General features: G+C 40.0%; 1 protein-coding gene across 1 annotated transcript in view; it reads right to left on the bottom strand.

Moving 5' to 3' along the window:
* Positions 1-2,265: 2,265 nt before the first annotated feature.
* PTEN (phosphatase and tensin homolog) overlaps positions 2,266-21,606 on the bottom strand; it is a 43,202-nt gene continuing 23,861 nt past the window's right edge. The window contains exons 5-9 of the mRNA XM_072339461.1: positions 19,912-20,150; positions 15,353-15,494; positions 13,222-13,388; positions 4,050-4,274; positions 2,266-3,064 (exon numbers count right to left, since the gene is read on the bottom strand). Coding sequence (XP_072195562.1) covers positions 2,879-3,064; positions 4,050-4,274; positions 13,222-13,388; positions 15,353-15,494; positions 19,912-20,150 — 959 coding nt within the window. The 3' untranslated portion in view covers positions 2,266-2,878. The remainder of the gene's footprint in view (positions 3,065-4,049; positions 4,275-13,221; positions 13,389-15,352; positions 15,495-19,911; positions 20,151-21,606) is intronic.

Here is a 21,606-nt window from a genome sequence, read left to right as displayed (position 1 = left end):
TGGAACTTGCACACTAGCATCCTATTTTTAGTTCTGCTTTCCAAGCCGAAACATCTGATGCTGCATGTGAACTCCAGTTCCCAACGTGTGCCACAAATCCAGATGCTATTTGTACAGCTGCCCTTAAGAGCTGTGGCAAATATTTTGAGTGGGGCTACCAATGACCAGGGATGCTTAGGGCCTAACAGTAAGCTCTTACAGAAGTGATGCCTTCAAGTAGTTTCAGACATGTAAGCTGCTGCACATCCAGAAGTTTAAGCATACAGTCCAGAAACTCAAGGAGAGATTACCTACAGAATGCGTTTCAAGCTAATTATGAATACTGTCATAAATAAAGTTTTAATAAGGACTCAAAAACCTTTCAGTCGTAGTAATTCTTGTCAACTTCTATGGGGGTGGTAACTGAAATAAAGTATAGGAGAGTATGTATAATATATATTTATATATATAATATATATATAATGCCATTTTTTCCATTTCCAATGACTACACCATAAAATGTAAGCAAGGCTTCTCAGAAACATCAAAACATTCAAAATCAAAACCCTCATTCCAACCTTTCACATTCCAAAGGAAAAATAACAGTGCAAAAGCCCATCACGTCATTTCCAATCCAGCCCTCAGCGTTAGGTGCCGGAAGCGCACCGACCCCATCTTGTTATCACAACCTCCAAAGCGGGACACAGAACAGTGTCAGTATCTCAGTACTTTTAAAGCATGAACAGGTTTGTTTATTAGCCAACACAACCTTTTTTTCCAACTGATAAAATCAGACACGATGAAAAATGATTAAAAGGGTAAAGAGTTAACATCATGTCCCCAGGTAACCACTTCCTGCTTGTCAACACCACCGGGAGCAGAGAGCACTGGAACCAGCCTCCTGCTCCACTTGAGACACTACAGCTTGACCAGGTCTCTATGCCAGAAAACATTTATCAGCTCTGTTACAAGTCAGAATCGTGAATGTGATGAGCAAAGTTGACCAGTGGATCCCAAAAAAGCACTTGATACCTTCCTTCGCCAAGAGTGAGTCTTGCCTCGTCTCCTTCAAATTCTTACCATTAATGCTGTCATACAGGACCCTCAGGATTCCATACACTGCTGTCATCTAGGCGAGAACACAGCTAATGAACTTCAATGCCAGCCCTATTAAGTTAATTGAGTAAGCAGAAATTTTAAATTGAGCAAGTGTAAATTTGGGGATGGCAATCCTCGGTGTACATCAGAGTGAACCATTTTTGTCAGCTTCTTCGCGTGTCCATACAACAGTAGTTGTACCCTCAAGTCATCTGCAGTCTGGGCACAGCAATTATATGCTGAAAGTCAATCTTGAGCCCTACTGCTAGCTCTAGCCCTATGAACAAACACAACGCAGCTAGATGAGAAATCTAATTTGTTTTGATTTGTGGGTTTTGTTGGTTTTGTTTTTTGTTTTTTTTTCCTAATAGCAAGCAATTCATTTGGGACAAGTTCTGCTTTTGGAAAGTACGCATCTTCATACAGAGACAGAGTTGAGAATTCAGCACCGTCTCCTCTGTAACGTCTCTATTTAAAACGTTGTAGGTACTGAGTATTCAAGTAAAACTCCCTAACAGTTAACGACATCTTTAGAAAGTGTGCAAAACTGCAAAACTCATTGTAACACAACGTGTAAGGTCAAAGGGGTGGAATGGCTGACAGAGGTTTGATTGAATAAATGCATCATAAACCTTCAAAATCAACACTAACCCGGAGGATCTCCAATTGAAATTTCCTGTGCACCACTACAAAATATTTTCATATTAATGAGGAAAAAAGAAGCTTGCAAGGCAGCACACATGAAGTATTCTTAGCAGGAATATGACTGAAGACCTTATAAGAAACGTTAAGATGTTGCCTGATGTACGCACTAATAGCAACTGACTTTTAGCACTGGTCTTGATTACACAGGAGATGGAGCAGCCATTACAATTCAGAAAAACAGTTAATGAATCACCGACAATTTTTATAGCAATTTGTTTCAAGCCCATATTTTAAGGTGATAGCCTCCACATTTGTATGGTTAAGTCATTGTTGCTGTGTTTCCTTTCTGTGACCCCAATAATTTTTCTCCCTTCATTTTGCAGGTCTTTAGGATGTTGCGAAGGTTCATTCCTGTACCCCTATACAGAATCACTCCCTCTAGCTGCCTTTTCTAGCACCATTACACTTAAAAAATAAAATAAAATGCACAAACAACAAGCAGTGACAGCGGCGACTCTTCAATTGTCCAGGATGAATTACGGCAGCATGCTAAAGAAAGGTGCAAGTAAATAGCCGGATATGGTACACAGGCCAAGCTCCAGCAGACTGTATTCCTTTCTGAGCATTACTTTCCATCCCCCATCCAAAATACATGCATTAGAATGTAATAAAACCTCCTAGAGACATCTCTTAGCCAACTGCAGACTTTTCTGTTGCCACATAAGTGCAAAAAAAAGGGGCAGGATGTGAACCTGTATATTTGCATTTTTCCAAAACTCGGTTTGGTGACAGAACACAAAAGGAAAAATTCCTACGTATACACATTAAGTCTGTCTCCACTTTTATAAAACTGGAATAAAATGGGAAAGTGCCATATTTATAGTTCCTAATTGAAGTTTTAATGTCCTTTTGACACAAAAAGGTATATACATATCAGAGCTACGTAACCATTTTTATTCAACTGGACAAGTGTCAAACCTGTAGATTTATAGGGCAAAACAAGATTGGTCAGGAAAGAATTGTTCCTATAACTGGTAATCTGACACTATGTCCTATTGCCATTTAAAAAGGTCCTTTTTTCAGTTTATTCAAGTTTGCCATTCTTCGCGGGTTTCTGTTGTTTGTTTTTCTTTTTTAACTCCGATAAAAAAAATATTCAGACTTTTGTAATCTGCGTATGCTGATCTTCATCAAAAGGTTCATTCTCTGGATCAGAGTCAGTGGTGTCAGAGTATCTGTAATGATCAGGTTCATTGTCACTAACATCTGGCGTTACAGAAGTTGAACTGCTAGCCTCTGGGTTTGATGGCTCTTCTACTGTTTTTGTGAAAAATAGCTTCACCTGGGGAAGGAAAAAACAACAATTTAAAAAGGGAGCCTGAACTTCAGCACAGCACAGGTTAACAACTGCTATCTGCAACAGCAGAGCTCCTTTCACTACCCTGAATGACACAACCGCTCTCCTCCCTACTCTGGAAAGAAAAGGAAGAGCTCTTTGAAGAGCAGCCCAGCTCTTGGTACTGCTCCGAGAGAAGAGAGACCCACCAGCAAGCTCTGCTGAAGTTCTGGGCAACTGCACCAGCCGTTTGTGTTCTGGAGCTATAGCAACTGGCTGTACCGCTGCAGCCATGTCAGCTTCTCAACCATCCTACCTCTAAATCACGGACGACACAAAGATTGTAATAACACTGCAGGAATGAACAAAGTACTCTCTCAGTACCGTAACCAGTGACTTGTATTTGTGCATTAAGGTCTGATCCATGCGACACTCAGGTAATTATAACTGTTGCATTCAAATATGTACAGTTGTGGACTACTGACATTTTATCAGCATGCCCAAAAACGTCCTTTCCATTTTGAGAACAATGCTGGCAATGCCTCACTCTCCTCAAAGCTAAAACTCAGGTAATAAACTGTTCCCATCAAATATGTACCTCCACAAATCAACTCAAATTATGCATAAAGCTCAGCACTAACAGTAATGCAGCAGATACTGGAAAAACTGCTGTCAGAGCCTCTGGAATTCTTACTAATCATCCCTAATGGCTTTGATAAACGCCTAAAAAAAGAAAAAGAAAAAAAAAAGAAAAATGAAGCTTTTGTCCCCCAGTCTCTCACCAGTTTTACACAGAAAAACTCTTACACCATTTACTGGCTTCCTGGAAAAGTCAATACACTTAGGAAGTTAGAACTTTTGCTAAATGGTAGGAAATGCATACATGAATTAGATTTCTACAGTTTCAAACAGCCCCTCTGTAAAGCAAGACAAACAAATCAGGTAACTTCATGCAGCTTTTCAGCTTTGTTTACATGAAACGTATACTGACCTTGAAGTTTGGAGAAAAATATCTGTTGGCTTTGTCTTTATTTGCTTTGTCTAGATCATTTTTTGTTAATGTAAGGATTAAATATTCCTTGTCATTATCTGAGCGCTCTGTACTGAAAATACCATCAAGTTCCTGATCTGCAACTAGACTTCCATTTTCTACTTTGTCTGAATTTTCATCCAGTCCTATGAAGAATGTATTTACCCAAAAGTGAAACATTTTGTCCTAGGGGAGAAAAAAACACAAAGAACAAGCTTGCTTTAGTATTCTCTAGCAGCATATTAAACTGACAAATATCAACTGGTCAAAAACAAATCAATAATATTAAATGAAACTTGTTTGGACAACAGGACATCACTGAATACGTTGCATGCAAAGATATTTTCACCAATTTCCCTAGACAATATACAGAACCCTGCATCAATCAAAGTAAATTTTAACCAATTTAGCTTTCAGAAAATGCTTCTTATTAAAAAGTAGCTATAAAATCAATTATCTATGAAAAAACTAGGCGACAAATTAGACAAGTGGTAAACCTGCAACCACAAGGCATAAAGACATTTTCCTGCCGAGGGTTAGCCAGACAAACAACCTGTGCAAAGCATTATAGGTGTCTAACATTTATCAACACAAAAAATCATCCTCTACAGCTTTCTGTGCAACAGAACATTTTAATTTTTATACAGAAATAGCTGTAACTGAGCAAACACACCCTACAGTAGAGGACCCATCACAGTGAATTCACTAATGCTTCATGGAGACAGTTCTAGTTCTAAGAGCTTGCTCACCATTACTAAGAGAAGTCTAACTCTGAAAGTGATTGCTGTCCTACCAAAAAGGGCAGCTTAGAACTAGAAGATTGACCATTCATATAGATCATTCTTAAGCAGAACCTGACAGATGACCATCACCAGCTATCTGGAAAGGTACAAGTTAGCATCTCCATTGTAACACCACAACAGGTATCCAGATACAAAGAGGCAAAATAAAAACATACTAGTAATTCTGAAAGAACTAGGTGATACCAGCCAGTATATTATGTCTGTCACTAGGATCAACAGGGGTGATGCAAGTGTCCATTTCCACATGTGCTATGGGACATAAGTGCTTTAATATCTTCGTCAGTGACATTGTGGGCCCAGGAGAGCCTCATGAGGTTCAACAAATCCAAATCATAGAATAATCACAGAACCATAGAATGGCCTGTGTTGAAAAGGACCTCAAAGATCATCTGGTTTCAACCCCCTTGCTACATGCAGGGTCACCAACCAGCAGCCCAGGCTGCCCAGAGCCACATCCAGCCTGGCCTTGAATGCCTGCAGGGATGGGGCATCCACAGCCTCCTTGGGCAACCTGTTCCAGTGCGTCACCACCCTCTGGGTGAAAAACTTCCTCCTAAGATCCAACCGAAACCTCCCCTGTCTCAGTTTAAAACCACTCCCCCTTGTCCTATCACTGTTCACCCTTGTAAACCGTTATTTCCCCTCCTATTTATACACTCCCTTCAAGTACTGGAAGGCCCCAATGAGGTCTCCCCAGAGCCTTCTCTCCTCCAAGCCCAGTTCCCTCAACCTTTTCTCATAGAAAGATGATCAGAGGGAGCACCTCAGCAGCCTCCTCTAGACCCACTTTAAGAACTCCACATCCTTCCTGTGCTGGAAGCCTCAGGCCTGGATGCAGTACTGCAGATGGGGCCTCACAAGAGCCAAGAAGAGGGGAACAATCACCTCCCTCTCCCTGCTGGCCACCCCTTTTTTAATGCAGCCCAGCACACAGTTGGCCTTCCGGGCTGCAAGCTCACACTGCTGGCTCATGTCCAGATTTTGTCCACCCAACAAGTCTTTCTCCACAGGGCTGCAAGGTCTGCACCTGGATCAAGGCAATAATAACTACCAATACAAGCTGATGATGAAAGCACTGAGCACAGCCCTGCTGAAAAAGACCTCAGGGTGCTGGTGGATGGCAAGCAGGACATGAGGCAGCAATGTGTCCTCACAGTTCAGAAAGCCAATAGTATCCTGGGCTGCATCCAAAGAAGTGTGACAGGCAGGGTGAGGGAGGTGATCCTCCCCCTCTGCTCTGTGCTGGTGAGGCCTCACCTGGAACACTGTGTCCACATGAGGAGTCCTCAGAGCAGGAGACATGGACCTGTTGCATTGCATCCGGAGGAGGGCCACAAAAATGATCCAAGGGATGGAACACCTCCCCTATCAGCTGGAGCTGTGCAGTCTGAAGAAGAGAAGGCTGTGAGGTGACCTAAGAGAGGGGAGCTACAGGAAAGAAGGGGACAGACTTTTTAGCAGGATCTGGGTAAACAAGGGGAAATGGTATCAAGCTCAGAGAGAGAAGATTTAGCAAAAATATAAAGAAAAAATATTTTACAGTGAGGGTGGTGAGGCACTGTAGCAGGTTGCCTAGCCATGTGTTTGATGTCCTATCCGTGGAGACTTTCAAGGCCAGGCTAGATAAGGCCCTGGGCAACCTGATCGAACTGTGGTGTCCCTGTTCTTTGCAGGAGAGTTGTAATAGATGGCCTTCAGATATTCCTTCCACCTCTAAGGATTTTATCTTTTCTATTCTATGACCAGCAACAATGTTTTGCTCTGGGACAGGCAGTCTCTGAAGAAGGTATGCCCAGAAACTTCACCTCTACAGTTTCAGCTAAACAGCTCAGTAAGGTACACAGAATGCTCCTGTACTACCTCTCCACCACTTGCTACACCTCTGCCAGTCAAGAGTAGACATTTCAAAGATTAGCAACCATTAATAAGTTGGTCTTGACTAGCACATTAACCACTTATTTATAGGAAACTCTGAGCTACCTTCCTTCGTAAAAATGAAACTCTTATTTCACTCTGCTTTCAGCTTTAAGGCAAAGATCCAAAATGCAAATGGCCAGTCTTCCCACAGGAGCCAAAGTTTTGCATTTCTGTTAAGAGTGGGTGAGTGAGCATGCTTCCGTATGCATGGCAACTTAGCACCTGCAAGTCATCATTATTATCTGGGCATTGGTACTGGGGCAGAGAAGATTTTGACTGCTGCTTAGCTAATACTCTTGTCTACAAATCAATATAACCATGTAAGTATAATAACACTGAGAATTCAAAAGTATATGAAACAACCAGCATCTGTCTTCCCTATCCAAAGCTCATTAGCCCCACTTTCAGTGTTTTAGGTAAGGCACGCAGAAAAAGTTTCCAGCTTGTATGCATTTCCTTTAAGTACTTGAGACACCAGTACCTATTAAGGAAATGCAAGGGGAAAGGCAAAAGTGAAACATTTCAGCCAGAAACACTTCTGGCACTTAAACAATTATCCGCTTCAACACATGCCTCACCAGCATCTAATCTACCAGACTAACATGCTATAATTACAGTTGTCTTGAGAGGCTGACAGATGCTTGTCACTGCTACCAAGTCCCTTCAAGTTATCTCATGAAATCTCATTGGAGCTCATCCATTCCACTCAGCCATCAGTAGATTACCGCGAGGCCGAGCCTATTCAGATATTTAGCATCCACTTCTTCACTAATGCTTATCTCAAAGTCTTAAAAATGTCCACCGCAGAATGTGGAAGTACAGGATGTACATCATGGGAAGAAAGGCTTTACTCTTCCATACTCCTCGTAGTGCCTCATATGGCAGCAGGAAAAATCCTCACAAAGAATTTTTCAGGATAACTTGGTCCATGCTCCTCCATCCTGAAGTGGAGTGCCCAAGAGAAAAAAATAAAGTTCACCCAGGAAATGATCACTCCTGATCAAACCAAAAGACTAGCTAGTTCAGGTCAAACCAGAACCAACCAAGGGCATCAGTCCTTCAGCTTCAGAACAGGAAGGACTAGAGTCCAAGCTGCTGTGATAAACAGTTGGAGAGGGCAAGCCTGAGGGCAATTCTGTAAGCAAGTGGAAATATCACCTGCAGTCCCACTGCTGGTGTAAAGGTCAAGTGAAGGGAGATCCCACTCCTTGCAGGCATATGACAGTACCACTGACACCAACCTTCAGAATCACACTGTAAAAGCAGTCACATACTTTGGTGCTGATCCTCAGTGCCACACCATGTGAGGTCAACAGAGGAAAGGACTAAGCTAACAAACACAGATTGCAGCAACTGAATGGAAAGAACTGGAAAATGGCTTATATCAATAGTGCTGAAGCAGCTTTGGAGGAAAGCTGTGCCAAAGCAAACAAGGTCACTGAATGCAAACAAACACTGGCAGAAGCAGAAGGCATGGACTCGTGAAGTTTAAAGCTTGATTAGGTGGAGCAGAACCAGGAAGGATTTGGCACATCAGAGCCAGCCTGAACAAGCAATCATGAGATTCAGACAAGACTAATGACAAAATTCTCAGCAGACATCTCTTCATTTACCTCCTTGGGATAAATCTGAAGAGGTCTTCAGAGGCTTAAACGTATAACATTACTGCCTGGCTCAGGTCATTTATCTCATCTCTCTGCAGTTTCTTTAAAGCATCAAGTTATTTTCTTTCCTTTCCTGCTACATTAATTAAATTAGTTTAATAAACTATGTTGATGGGTACTGAAACATGGCACAAACACTCAAACTAGGGGAAGACTCGGTCATGTTTCCAAGAATCACATTTGAAGCTGGTAAGTTTGTCACTGCACTCAATGGGAAACAAAACCCATTACTCCAAGAAAGGACTGAGCTTCAAGTAGCAGACTCAAAGATATTCCCACAGGAGGCAATGAAGAAAAGTGATGTAGTACAGGCCAAAGAGAGAGAGATGAAGGCATGGGCTTCGTTTATCAAATTTGAGTATCAGAGTAAGAAAAACTGTTTAATGAACGGGCTTCTAAAAACGATTAGGTAGGGTTTTTCAGGTTTTTTTGTTTGTTTTAAGTGTCGCTTCACTTCTAATTACAACACAGGAATCCACTTTAAAAAAAACAAAAACAGTTCTTGCCATAAGCAAGTCAGAATCATAAAATCTACAGTGCAGTACCTGACATTTAAGACAAAAGCTGAATTATTCAGCGTATTTTGACATACAATATTTATCAGTACAAGTAACTTTTCAGTTCTCAGGCTGACAGGAAAACACACCTCATTCTACAGCTGATACCTGCTTCTAACTGCAAACCTACAGCCAAACCTAAACTCATTTAAACCATGAGCTAAGAGTTCCCATATCTTCCAGAGTTTCAATTTGCAGAGGGCTCTACAGGCATTTAATCGCTTTGCAGCAACAGCTAAGGGTTGTTACAGATGCTATCCAACAATCAAAAGATGGAGAACATGTTTCAAGCTGTTGCGGGCCAGGATTATAACCTTCCCATAACCATGGTTGATGCAACTTGTACCATTTCCAGATCTGCAGTTGAAGTCCTCTGACATCTGCAGAGTTTGTTCCTCCATGTTTGGTAAAAAGCCAAGACCCAAAGTGTTCTTTAACCATGTAGCAGAGCTTTTCATCTCTACAAACTCAAAGAAACACAATGGCACAGACAACAGCTCAAAACAATGCTGTCAGCACCACCTACACGAGATTCTGGGTATCAACCAGCAATGACTTCTACAATGACCAATGTTCCATCAATATGAGGAGTGCTCTTCAAAGGTCTCTTTTACCTCCAGGCTCTTCAGGCAGGAAAACTACCAGATCCCTTCCGTTATTTTTAAACAGGCTCCCGTTTAATCAAGTGATTTAAGGTTACTTTGAAACCCTTTAATATCATCATGTCAACATCAATAAGTGAAGAAAACTGTTTCAAATAGGAACACAAGCAAACCTAGACAGACTACAGACTACAACTGGAGACGGAAAAAGAGCAAGCTATAGGTCAGAAGAGGGGAACAAAACAAACGTGCTCAAAGAACTCCAAAATGTTGGCTTCTGCTGGTCAAAAGTTCTTATATATAAACTGTACTAAAATATTGTGCCATTCTGTTCTCATATGAGCAAGCATACAGAAGGAAAGGAAGTAACTACATGACACTGAAAAATGGCTAAGAATACAGAAAACACCTTAATTAGACGAGAAAGAATAAAAAGTTTTGGAATCCCGAGCTGGTGCCAGGTGGCACACATTGCAAAAAAAACCAACTGAAACATGGCAACTCTTCCAAAGCAGTCTTATCAGCACCTTCTCAGAAGCACTGCATAATTCTTTGGCAGATGTTAGTTGAATTTGCTTAAATTAAGTTTTGCCATTAAAATAAAAGGGCACAACTGATTTAAATTTTTCACTTAGAACCTAGCATTGCACTGTCAAAATCACTTGGTCACTAAAGCTTGTTTCGCATCATACTGAATAATTTAAGAGCTTTATCGAACCTGAGGACTCTCCACACTAGAGTAACCTGCAGATAATACTGCTGTAAAGAAGACTACAAAGTCTGAAAGCAAGTGCACATAGGCTTATTCAGAATGCTCTACCTGAGACCAGTGGTATCGTACACAAAGACAAACTCAGCACAGACTATATCTCATCTCTGAAAATGAAAGAATACTCTTTCTCCAACCAAAGGCCCAGAATGGACCAAGAACTACTCTTCAAATGATGTCATTAGTTTGTTGGTAAGGATTCTTAGGGAAAGTTAAAATGTTGAGAAGTAATGTGATGTCTTCAAATACACACAGTAAACTTGTTTGGCAGCTATGTATAAATCTGCCAAACTCACAGTTCTCTCGGAAGAAGAATTAGTGCTGGGCAGCACACCTGTCATTCCAGCTTCCAGAAACATACCTGAGTAAGCTAGGATCTCCGAAGGATGATACTGTCACTCCTATTAAGCCACAACTCATAGTTCAGGTGATCAATCCAGAGACATGGCAAGCTCTGCAATTTGCAAAGTTCCTTAACTGGAAGACTCACTTTTTTGAATTTTGAGTAAAAACAGTAGAGTCAATTTGCCTGGAAAAAAACAGGCTCCACTAAGCGCAAAACAAAGGGGACTTCACGGATGTGAAACACTTGAACACAGAAATGTGTTCAAAGTTCTTCCAGGACAGGTTTTCTGCCACTAATATTCATTCACCTTTGGCCTACTCTCATCTCAGACACTTTATGTAACTTTACAGAGACCACGTGGAAAGACTATCCTTGATGCCAAGGCAAACACCAGAGATGGAATATTTCGCTAATTCTCAAGAAGAATTGTTCAGCAGTGGTTTCACAAATCAGACCAGGATGCTCACACCTTACATATGCCTTCAATTTGTGTTCACATTTATGTTAGAACTAACAGAGGTGATATTATCAGAGCTATGTAACAGCATACAATTTTCCTTTGGCCTTGATTTCTTTGTTGAGGGTATTTAAGTATTAGATTCAACAGATTTCTGAAGCAGATTATCAAGGTCATTTCTTTACAAAAGACTTCTGTCTGGAAAAGAGGGTTTCATCCTCTCAGGGAAGTCTGCAGATGTAGAAAGAACAGCTTTCACCAACTCCTCACTTCTCAGCCTTAGCTGTCCAAAAAAATAAAAAGCAGTATGGAGTTGCTCTTCTCTATCTTGATTTTGTGATGCACAGAACTAGAATAGTTAGGGGATTTGATGTGAAAAAAACTAAAAAACTAGTTACTCACACTGCAAGACTCGCAGGAACTGAACTACAGCTGATATGTGTCTGAAATGAAACTACAGCACAGCAACACACTTGCTACACTTCTGCAGATGATCTGAAACAAACATTTCTAGCCTGAATTTACACTAGAGAAATCATATGTAATGACAAACACATCTAGTTCATGCTACCACTTGATCTCAGTGTTCTCTCTAGAGGTAAAACTAATAGGAAAGCTCAGTCTGGGTGCTAGAAGCCCAAGATCCAGCATCAGAACCATGTACAGGTGTTCTGAGACCTTACTTGACAAGGAGCAGCACAATGCTTCCTAGGAAGCATGTTCACAATCTGTTACCCAAAACAGTAATCACAATTCCCAGGCTGGATAGGACAAAGACTGGTTAAAACAGGAGCTTGTCTCAGATGCTTGGGTTTAGTTTCATCTCCTCCCTGCATTCCCCATGTCTAGAACACAGAACTTACCTGGGTGCCCTTAAAATTGGTTCTTGTGTACTGAAATTGTAAATTTGATAATCATAATGCCTAGAAAGCAGTCATTTCTGTTTGCCAAATGCTTTACAGTTCTCAATCAGGGCAACTAGGCAATACAAACTACATTTGATTAAACAAGCAGAAGAAAGCATTCTCATTAAGCAACAACTTAAACTTTTGCAGACACTAGCACATGACGGACAACAGAATAGGACATTTTCAGCTACTGAAAATTTACCATTAAACTAGCTAACAGTAACAAGGTTCATAAACAAAATAGCATGTGTCTGTATTGTACGCACAGCTAGCAACTAGCATCTTAAAACTTACATTCATCTCCCAGTTCACTCTAGTATTCTCATGGTTATGTTTTGTCTGTTTGCATGCAATATTTGCTCAAGTAATGTTCTGAAGTTCTATTCCATAAAGCAGTAAACAATCATTCACTAAGATTGGAATTTTAAACAGTAAATACAAAGGTAACCTTTAAAGCAACAAGGTTTTCAGCCCCATGCTTCACTTTAGTAGATGCAAACTATCTCTATAAGCACAAACACAAATCAGACATTCATCTTTAAGAACTCATTGACTGGTGTCAAATTAAGTTCCAGATTAATTTTTTTCCCCCTACAAGTGAAATTCTCAGTTTAGAATGAATTCTCTATATGCCTGAAGTCAAGGTAACGCAGATGACACTGCAATATGAACTGAAGCAATGGCCGAATAGATTGCAGAGACACAGTGCTTAAGAACTAAATTACCTTGGAATTTCAACCAGATTTGACAGATGGATAGAAATCAGTCAACAGCACACATACAAGATTATCCCTGCCTGCTAAAACCTCAAGAAAATTTAGTGAAGAAAACAGCTCAGTATGAAAATCTACTTTTAAACTGCAAATGTTTCTTCCTCAATTACATTCTTCACTACTACCCAAACTACTCCAATATATATCTAGCATAATTTTTATCCAACCTTTGTACTTAAACTCACAGATTCGAAACATCCAGCTTTAATTTTGTGAACGATTCTCTAGTTAGGGAAACTAGACAATAGTGATGGCACATCACTGAAAAATAACCAGTGTCCCAGACCTGTATCAGGCTTGAGTTGATAACATTTTCCAGAAAAGCAAGAAAACTAACCTTCTTCAACATCTTGTTCTGTTTGTGGAAGAACTCCACTTTGATATCACCGCATACCGGCAAAGGTTGAGGGAATTCAAAGTACATATACTTGTCTTCACGTCTTGAGGGTCCTGAAGGGGAGGTGAATATCTTTACCTTTAGCTGGTATACCACAAACTGAGGATCTGCATGCAAAAACAGAGTGTCACTTTGCAAGAAATGTCCTTTAAGTGTCAAAAAAAAAAAAATGCAATCAGAATCACAACCATAACCTATAGTATTTTGAAAGTTCAGTGTGTATTATGAGTCAAGCACTGCAAGGTAAAGAAAAAAGCTTTCACAAGGAGTCACTTGAAATAGCCTCACAGATTTCTGTATTTTGTAGCAATTTGCTCACACAACTAAAGGATTCCTAGAAAGCTGAAGGTTCTTTATAGTGGAGTACAAAACAAATATACATACATACATATATATATATATAGTAAATTCTTGATTTTTCCCTCACACATTTCTTCTCATCGCTGTGTTAGATGGAAATTCTTTTGTCTTTTCTCCATGCTGCAAAGCAGGTAGTAATGTCAGAACAAACTGATTTATACTCTTACACAATCAGAGCTGTTAGACAAGAACAAGGAAAAAATATAACAGTAATACATAAATCAATCTGCACTGACAGTAGGCTACAGAAAGCCCATAAGTCTGTCCTGTAAACCACCAGCACCAGAGTGCCAGCCACAGTGTAGTTTTCTAAATTAAAGTAACAGCTGAAGTTATGAGGGTTTTGCTGCAGCCTGAGCAGATGTAACTTCGAAACTGCCAAGGGAAGCAAGCATGAAAGCCAGAAATATTAAATGAAATTTATTCCAAGAAATCTTCTTGCATTTACTCTTTTAGAATTTTCCTCATTTAATTGTTTCTCCTGGTTTCTCTGTTACTATCAGATGTAGACTGCTCTCTAGACAACACATGGTGAACCATATCTGCCACGCAGAAACCGCCACTGAGGAGCTGTGGGAATCTCAACTGAGATTACTCACACTATCTTGCTGAGCAGCCTGTCTTTAACACCGTACTTATCTCTCTCAAATCCTAAGCAACGTGAAACCTCACATCCTTTCTTTTCTGCCTGACAGACACAACTCTGCTCTGTGACTTTAAAACAGAAGGAAGATGACAAAGATAAAGATCAAAAAATACCATTTGCCGCTAAGATTAATACTATCAGAGTTACAAGAATAAAGAGCAACACATTGCTTTCACTTCTGGGAAAAAAAAAAAAAAAAAAAAAAAGAAAAAAAAACCCTGAATAAAAACTCCACAGACTCCACAGACACATAAAAGGTGGCACTACTCAAAGATGCTGAAATTGGTAGGTACTCTGTCTTGCCACATGCTTAGCAAAGACTTGCTACTTTTCCAGGAGGTTGTTGGGATAAACACGCTGAAGTCTGGTATGTGCAAAATGGTTAATACTCATGCAGTAATCCACAGTTCGTGCAACTCAATTTCAGAAATTTATCCAAAACACTGAATTGCAAGAACACACAACCTCCACACCTCTAACCCAGAGTAAGGTATTCTGGCAGGCTTCCCTCTTCATCCTCCTTTGTAAATACAGCTAGCCTGACAAGCTGCTGCGTTGTTCCTTTTACTCATTATGTTCAGGAACAATCTTACAACAACACCAATACTGCAGTTTTAATCAAAACCACAGGAGGCACTGGAATTAATTACACATTGCAGTAATCATCATAGCAAAACCATTAGAAAAAAATTTTCCACTGCAACAAAAAGAACGCGCAACACCAGGCAGTTCCTGCTCTGTAACATAGCCCACAGAAGGGCATAAAAGAATATGCAGTCACACTCACTGGTTACATACTTTCTTAAGCCATAACAGGAAAAAAGACCTTGCCACGTTTGAAACCAACGTGCAAACAAATGTTATTCAGCAATTCCCATTTCCCAAAATTTGCTGTATTTTTAAAAACAGCTTTTTAAAAAGGTGAAAAGCAAGTATCCAAATATGTTTACGTTTTGTACAATTTAAGATTCTGGAGAAACAACAATACAAGTCAGTCACCCAAGAATTCACATATCCAGCTCCAAGTGAGAGCTAATGAAGAATGAGGGAGTGCTGAGTACTTACTGCAAGTTCCGCCACTGAACATGGGAATTGTTTCAAACATCATCTTGTGAAACAGCAGTGCCACTGGTCTGTAATCAAGGTGATTCTTTAACAGGTAGCTATAGTAGTACACGTAGCGTCTCTGACTGGGAATTGTTACTCCCTAAACAAAAGGAAACAAACATCAAAAGCCACCCAGAGCATTTCCTGGCAATCACTAACAGGACCCCTGCCCAGTATCTGAGAATGCAACTAAATAATATAAATAATAAACCAAGAATGAAAAGGCATGTAAAGTACCCTGGTGGTCTGCGCAGAGTACAACTTTGCAGCACCCCTTTCACCTGTCCTGCAGTGCTTAAGATATCACACACATTAACCACCACGCAGGCAGTACGTGGGACCCTGGTTCTCCAGGCACTTTTGTGGGTATTTCCTACATCCAGTTCAAACAGCGAGGCAAAGAAGGTAGGCTTCTCTGTATCACAAACAGAAAGACTTCAGAGACAGGGGGTGTCAGACTCCCAGCAGCACTGTGAGCAGGAGGCCTCAGTAATTTTTAAGCACTGATACTGGAATTACATTTCAATAGAAACACAAGTCACAGGAGCCTGCTTTTTTTAGCTAATATCACTGTTCTCATGACTGACACTACCTGCTGCTACAAAATGTGTTTCAGAAATATCTTCACAAAAATCCAGAGTGGAAAGTTTCATTAACATGTGCTTGATGGCCCAATTGTTGAATGAAGGACTTCTCAACTGAATTACTGCCGTGAAGTAAGCACTTGCTTTAAGCACATATAACCAAAGTACATTTTTATTATCAATTTTGTAATTATTTTAAGCTTCGATAATTAGTGTTAGAGCTCTCGAAGCTAGTACTTTCAAGAGAAAGTGACAAAAGATGAATTTAATTCCTTACAAAATATGTCATGTTTGATATCAACCCACACTATGTATTTGCAACAGCGTAACTGAGTATACTTTCATGCTAAAGCTAGATGTGAAACTGCAATGATCTGAAGATAACAGAAGTTTTTCATACATGAGTCTTTCTGTCACAAAGCATAGAACACAATATCTCTGTGTTACCTCCATAAGCATTAAGTCCTAATACTTGCATTCCCTTGTAACAGGCAGAAGGTGAAAGATGGCTGGAATACTTAGGCACCTTTCTGCCTTTATTTAGAAAGTGCTGAGTAATGTCTCCTTACCACTTCAGCTACTCAAAAATCAGAATTAAGCAAAAGACTTCTCCCAGTATCACTTGTACAATGGTAATTCTTAGGTAGGCTTATATGTGGACAATATTTGTGGTTCAGATGTCATCTTGGTAGTAGTTAAGAGATTCATGTCTTAAGGGAGCTTTAAAGTTTGCTTTATTGGAATCTGAGCTTCACACCAAAGTCTCAAAGCACGAGCACAGGAAAGCAGTTTAAGTACTTTCTCTTGAGAAGCTTATATTTCACACCTACCCTCACTGACATTTTCTGAATGGTTATCCAATGAGTTCCTCTAATTCCTGTGACAGTTTCACAATACAGTGCTGTGTGGGCATCACAAAAGTCACCAGCTGCTGCTTCTAGCACTCCTCTTATCATACCAAGGGCAGTAGTATGAAGAACAAGCACTTCTGGAAGTAGTTCTCCCTGCTAAATCTGGAGCTTCATACTGAGTAATTGGCACTGGGTTTAGCAGAGGATGTCACCTGGGTCTGCTGAACAAACAGCCTCTGTAACGGACCATCTCTGACACATCTGACACTGGTTATCTACTCCGCTGAAAGAGTCATTCTTAGACTTCCTTGCAGACAATAGTTGGTTTCTGTTTCCTGAGCAGTTACATGTAACCGCTGCTACAGTCACTACTGGGAGCCATTCCTAAAATGCAACGACATGGAGGTCAAAGAACACTCCTGAATGGATCATCTCCAGTTTCAGCACTTGAATAAGTTCTTCCTACCTGATAACTACTTAAGGAGTAGCCAGTCCTTTCTTTTGGGACTACTCTTCACCACAGAACACTCCACATAAGTGGGAAGAAATAAAAACCTCATCCATCTGGCAAACTGCCAGCCTTCATCATCACAGCAGGATTTTGGTGTCCGTCTTAGGGAATAAGCTAACTAGTTCAAAATGTAGCAGCTGTTTTAGAAGACTTATTTGGGGGCTTACTTCTTCCCCAGTTCTGAAAACAGGAAGGACAACCACAATTCTTTGTCAAGTTCCAGAAAATCATGTCTTCATGCAGTTCAAAGGAGAAATGGAAATTAGTGCTATTCTGCCACAGCGGTGGGGAGTGATAGATAAAATCCTTTAGACAATGCTTTTAATCTTTCCTGTTCCCTCCTTCTGGAAAAGGAACCCTCCCCTGAGGAGCTGCAGAAGTTGAAAGAGGCTGCTTTTCAGTTGGAGACAGCCTTTTAGGCTCAGTTCCTCAATATCCACTACCCTTCCCAGGATGACATTGCATTAGTAGACAATCTAGGAATCGTCCATTTGTTGTGTGTCCTCTGTTGGATGTCACAAAGGCCTCTGGTGGAGGTGTTTCTCTCACCAGACACCAAAGAAAAACTTGCTACAGAAGTACTCAGGGTTGTTCTCTTGACTAATTAGTCAAACTTCCTCCTGTAATTAGTAGCACTTCCTGCCAGCTTAGGCTACAGACCCACTCAAGAATCAGTCTACCATGCACATTAATGGCAACAGTGACTAGAGCTGTGATCTTCTCAGTTGCTATGCGCTTTGTGCTTGCTTTTATAAAATAAGACCCAGTACCTAATTAAAAAAAAATTTCCTTCATCATGTTTTGGCCCAGCGAAAATAAGAAAAAATAACATTTTCTTGCACCTGGGTGCAAGCAGCTCTTTTGATGGCTCAACTACTTTGAGTTCAGGAAGTCAGTTTATAGGGGTGTGGCAAAGAATCAAATCACAGAGCAGCACTTTGCAGCCCAAAAGGAAAGAAAAAGCTCCCAGAATCTACACTGGAATACCTGTTTATAAGCACATGTTTTACAACCATGTGAATCACATTCTGTCCACTTGCCAAATTAAGTTAACCAGGGTCAAGAACTGGGGAAAAAAGCCCAACAAAACGAAACAGCTCTTCCAGAAAAGATATTAAAACCAAAACAAAGTTGCTTGTTACAGATAATGTTTACAGCAAAGCTAAACAAGGCTCTCACCATTCCTGTTTAATAAATCCTCTGCTACCTCAAACATGCTGGAGATAACTAATGAACAACTAACCATCCTTGTCCTCAAGACATCAATGCACAGAAATATCACACTCTATAGAAAGGTAAGCTGAGGTACAGCATGCTTCACCATGTATTTGTTGCATTTTGAGCTGAGTGATTTCAATGTCACTGTATCTTCAGATAACCTTTAAGAGCAACCTACACTGTTTATTCATCACACAGCTCACTTCCGTTCACTATCACTCACTCCTATCTAAACCCACAAATTTTGATGGGAAATCAACACTGTCTCCTTTCAAGAATGACATCACAGCCATCTTCTAAGCTGGAATACCAGCTCCATCTCATAAAAACAGCAAACTAACAATTCACTTGCTCCTTTTAATGAATCAACATCCAAATCCTGAAATTCCTCATACAATACTTCCACCCTCAAGTGTCTTCAAACACAAAACTCAACTTGTCAGAGGCATTCATGCTGTGAAATGAACACCTAATGCAAATATTACAGGAACACAGAGAGCTCTGAACTTGAATAGGCTCGAACTGGCTCACAGAGATGATTCCCCAGGGCTGCTCTTACCAACATGTACAAGGAAACAAGGAAGGTGAGCAGAGGCTTGCTGCAAAGCACATCTTACTGTATTTGGGGAAATTTCATTTAAAGAAGTTTAAGTTTCCATAAACAATATGTAATCATTCCAAAAAGGTCCAATCTGTCCAATCTACAGTTACCACTGACAAGGTCATACAAAAAAGTTCTTGCAGCCACAAACATCATTTCTCTGAGATTCTTCCACACTCCACAAATACAAGAAATCAAACATTGTGAAGGAGTCGGAGGTGGCCAGTGCCACCCTTGACTCTCTTTCTAATGAAAAGGGGTATTCAGCCACAGATACTCTTCCAGTAAGGACACTGAGCTGTAAAAAGCGCTTTAATGGCTATGCATCTCAAAACATCACAAAAGCTGAGAGAACCTGAGGAACTGAACAGCTCATCTATTCAGACAAAACAAGCTAGAACAATCCTCTTATTTGGGCTGAAAATGCTGAATGACAAAGTTCACTCATCAACCACCCATTTGATGCAGCACAGAGCAGAAAGCTATTTAGAAGGGTATTTAAAATAAACTGTCCAGATCATCTTGAACAGGAGATGGAAAAAACAGTCCATTTTAGTGTTGTGATTAATTGCTTCTGCTACTTAAGAACGCTTTTCCATTGAGAAGGACTGCACTGATCCAGTAATATTAAAGCTAAACCAAACCAGATATCACAATTGACAGAGAACATTTCTCAAAGGATTTAACTATTCAAACAGGCTAGGAAAAGCCTGAAGATGTACGCAGCAAAAGAGAAGCACAAACTAACTCACCTTCTTGTCTCTGGTCCTTACTTCCCCATAGAAATCTAGGGCTTCTTGAGCCTTTAAAAACTTGCCTCGATGCAACAAATATGCACATATCATTACACCAGTTCGTCCCTTTCCAGCTTTACAGTGGATTGCTGCAACATGATTGTCATCTTCACTTAGCCATTGGTCAAGATCTTCACAAAAAGGTTTGATAAGCTCTAACTGCGGTGGGTTATGGTCTTCAAAAGGGTACTGTGCAACTGCAATGAGAAGGAATAACTTATCAAAATCTAAAAAGAAAAATCACCAAAAGGGCAACTAGACAGGTGAAACTTGTGACAAGCATGAAAAAATTAACATTCTAAATAAAAAACAGTCTTGCATACAAATTTGTATCCACACAGCTTTGATTCTGCTGTTATTCAGCAGCATGCTGCACACTAAATGCATCACATGTTTCTCTAGTAATACGTAAGCAACTTGCTGCACAAAGAGACTATTCCACAGCGCTTCTGAAGTTAGTACTACCAACTGCACCTTACACCATGATTTTACTTGAATTAAGAGTGTACCAGCACAAAGAACATCACTGTGAAAACCTGTAAGATGACAATTAGATTACCTGCTGAGAGAGGAACTCTGCAGCAAAGATTTTTGCAGTTTGGTCTACATTGGGAACAAACACTCAAAATTTGCTCAAAGGGATTTGGAGGAAAAAAATAAATAAATAAGGAATGGTAACTTCCATACTAAAAACAGGAATCAAAAAGGTATCTCATGCAAGGCACTTGCAATGTGTTTTAAGGTCAACCCATCAAATGCAGTTGACTTTATTTTATTTATTTTTTTTTTTTGGATGTCCAGAGACACTCACGCATAATTTTTCCATCTAGAGATGGAAAGAATTTCAAGTAAGCACACAGGAAAAAAAATTAAAACAAAAATCTCAGAAGAGAACAAAAATAAGCAACTGGCAGAAGGACCCAAAACCAAACCTCTGCATGACCTGCCAAATCAGATGACAGACAATGCCAGGCTGGCTGGCAGAACTACATGGAATTGTACTAGTTTGGCCAGAATTACATTTCACAAAGCACACTTCAATTCTTATTCAACAGAATTTGGATCTTAAAAATACAAGCCTGGTTCATTTTAAAATTCTCATCTAGAAATACCATTTCCTTTTCTGGTGTAAAAAAAAAAAAAAAGAAAAAATAAAAATAATAAAAAAAAAGAATACATTTCAATTTTTGGCATGTGTCTGTAATTGTTTTCTAAAGGCTACTCCTTTGTCATAGATGCAAGGCTCCTCTGATGAACGCACAAGGACTTCAAATGCAGAAGTACAGGATAAAGTTATGGAACTGCTAAATCACCACAGCATAAGTTTGAAGCCTTTCAGAGGGAGCTACAAGGACATTTTATTCTTCCCCAGAACAGACTGTCCACATAACCTCTCCTAGGAGAACAAAAGGAAAGCCTTTTAAAGTGAATAATCCGTTAAAAAAGCTTGACGGACACAAACATCTACTAATAAATTCTTGTACAGTGAAGATCTAAATACTCGGCCAATGATCACCGCATACAAAATTATTTAGATGTTACTTTCTGCTGCAGGTATAAGTGAATGGAGGAATTTATTAAGAAACCCCTAGGAGGAAATCACTCAGGAGATACTACCGACCTTTGACTCTATTTTAACTACATCCCAAAAGG

This window comes from Excalfactoria chinensis, chromosome 6 (genome assembly GCF_039878825.1).
Source record: "Excalfactoria chinensis isolate bCotChi1 chromosome 6, bCotChi1.hap2, whole genome shotgun sequence".
NCBI classification, from domain to species: domain Eukaryota; kingdom Metazoa; phylum Chordata; class Aves; order Galliformes; family Phasianidae; genus Excalfactoria; species Excalfactoria chinensis.
Note: the sequence above shows the minus strand (reverse complement) of the source record. Positions and strands in the feature narration are given on the sequence as shown.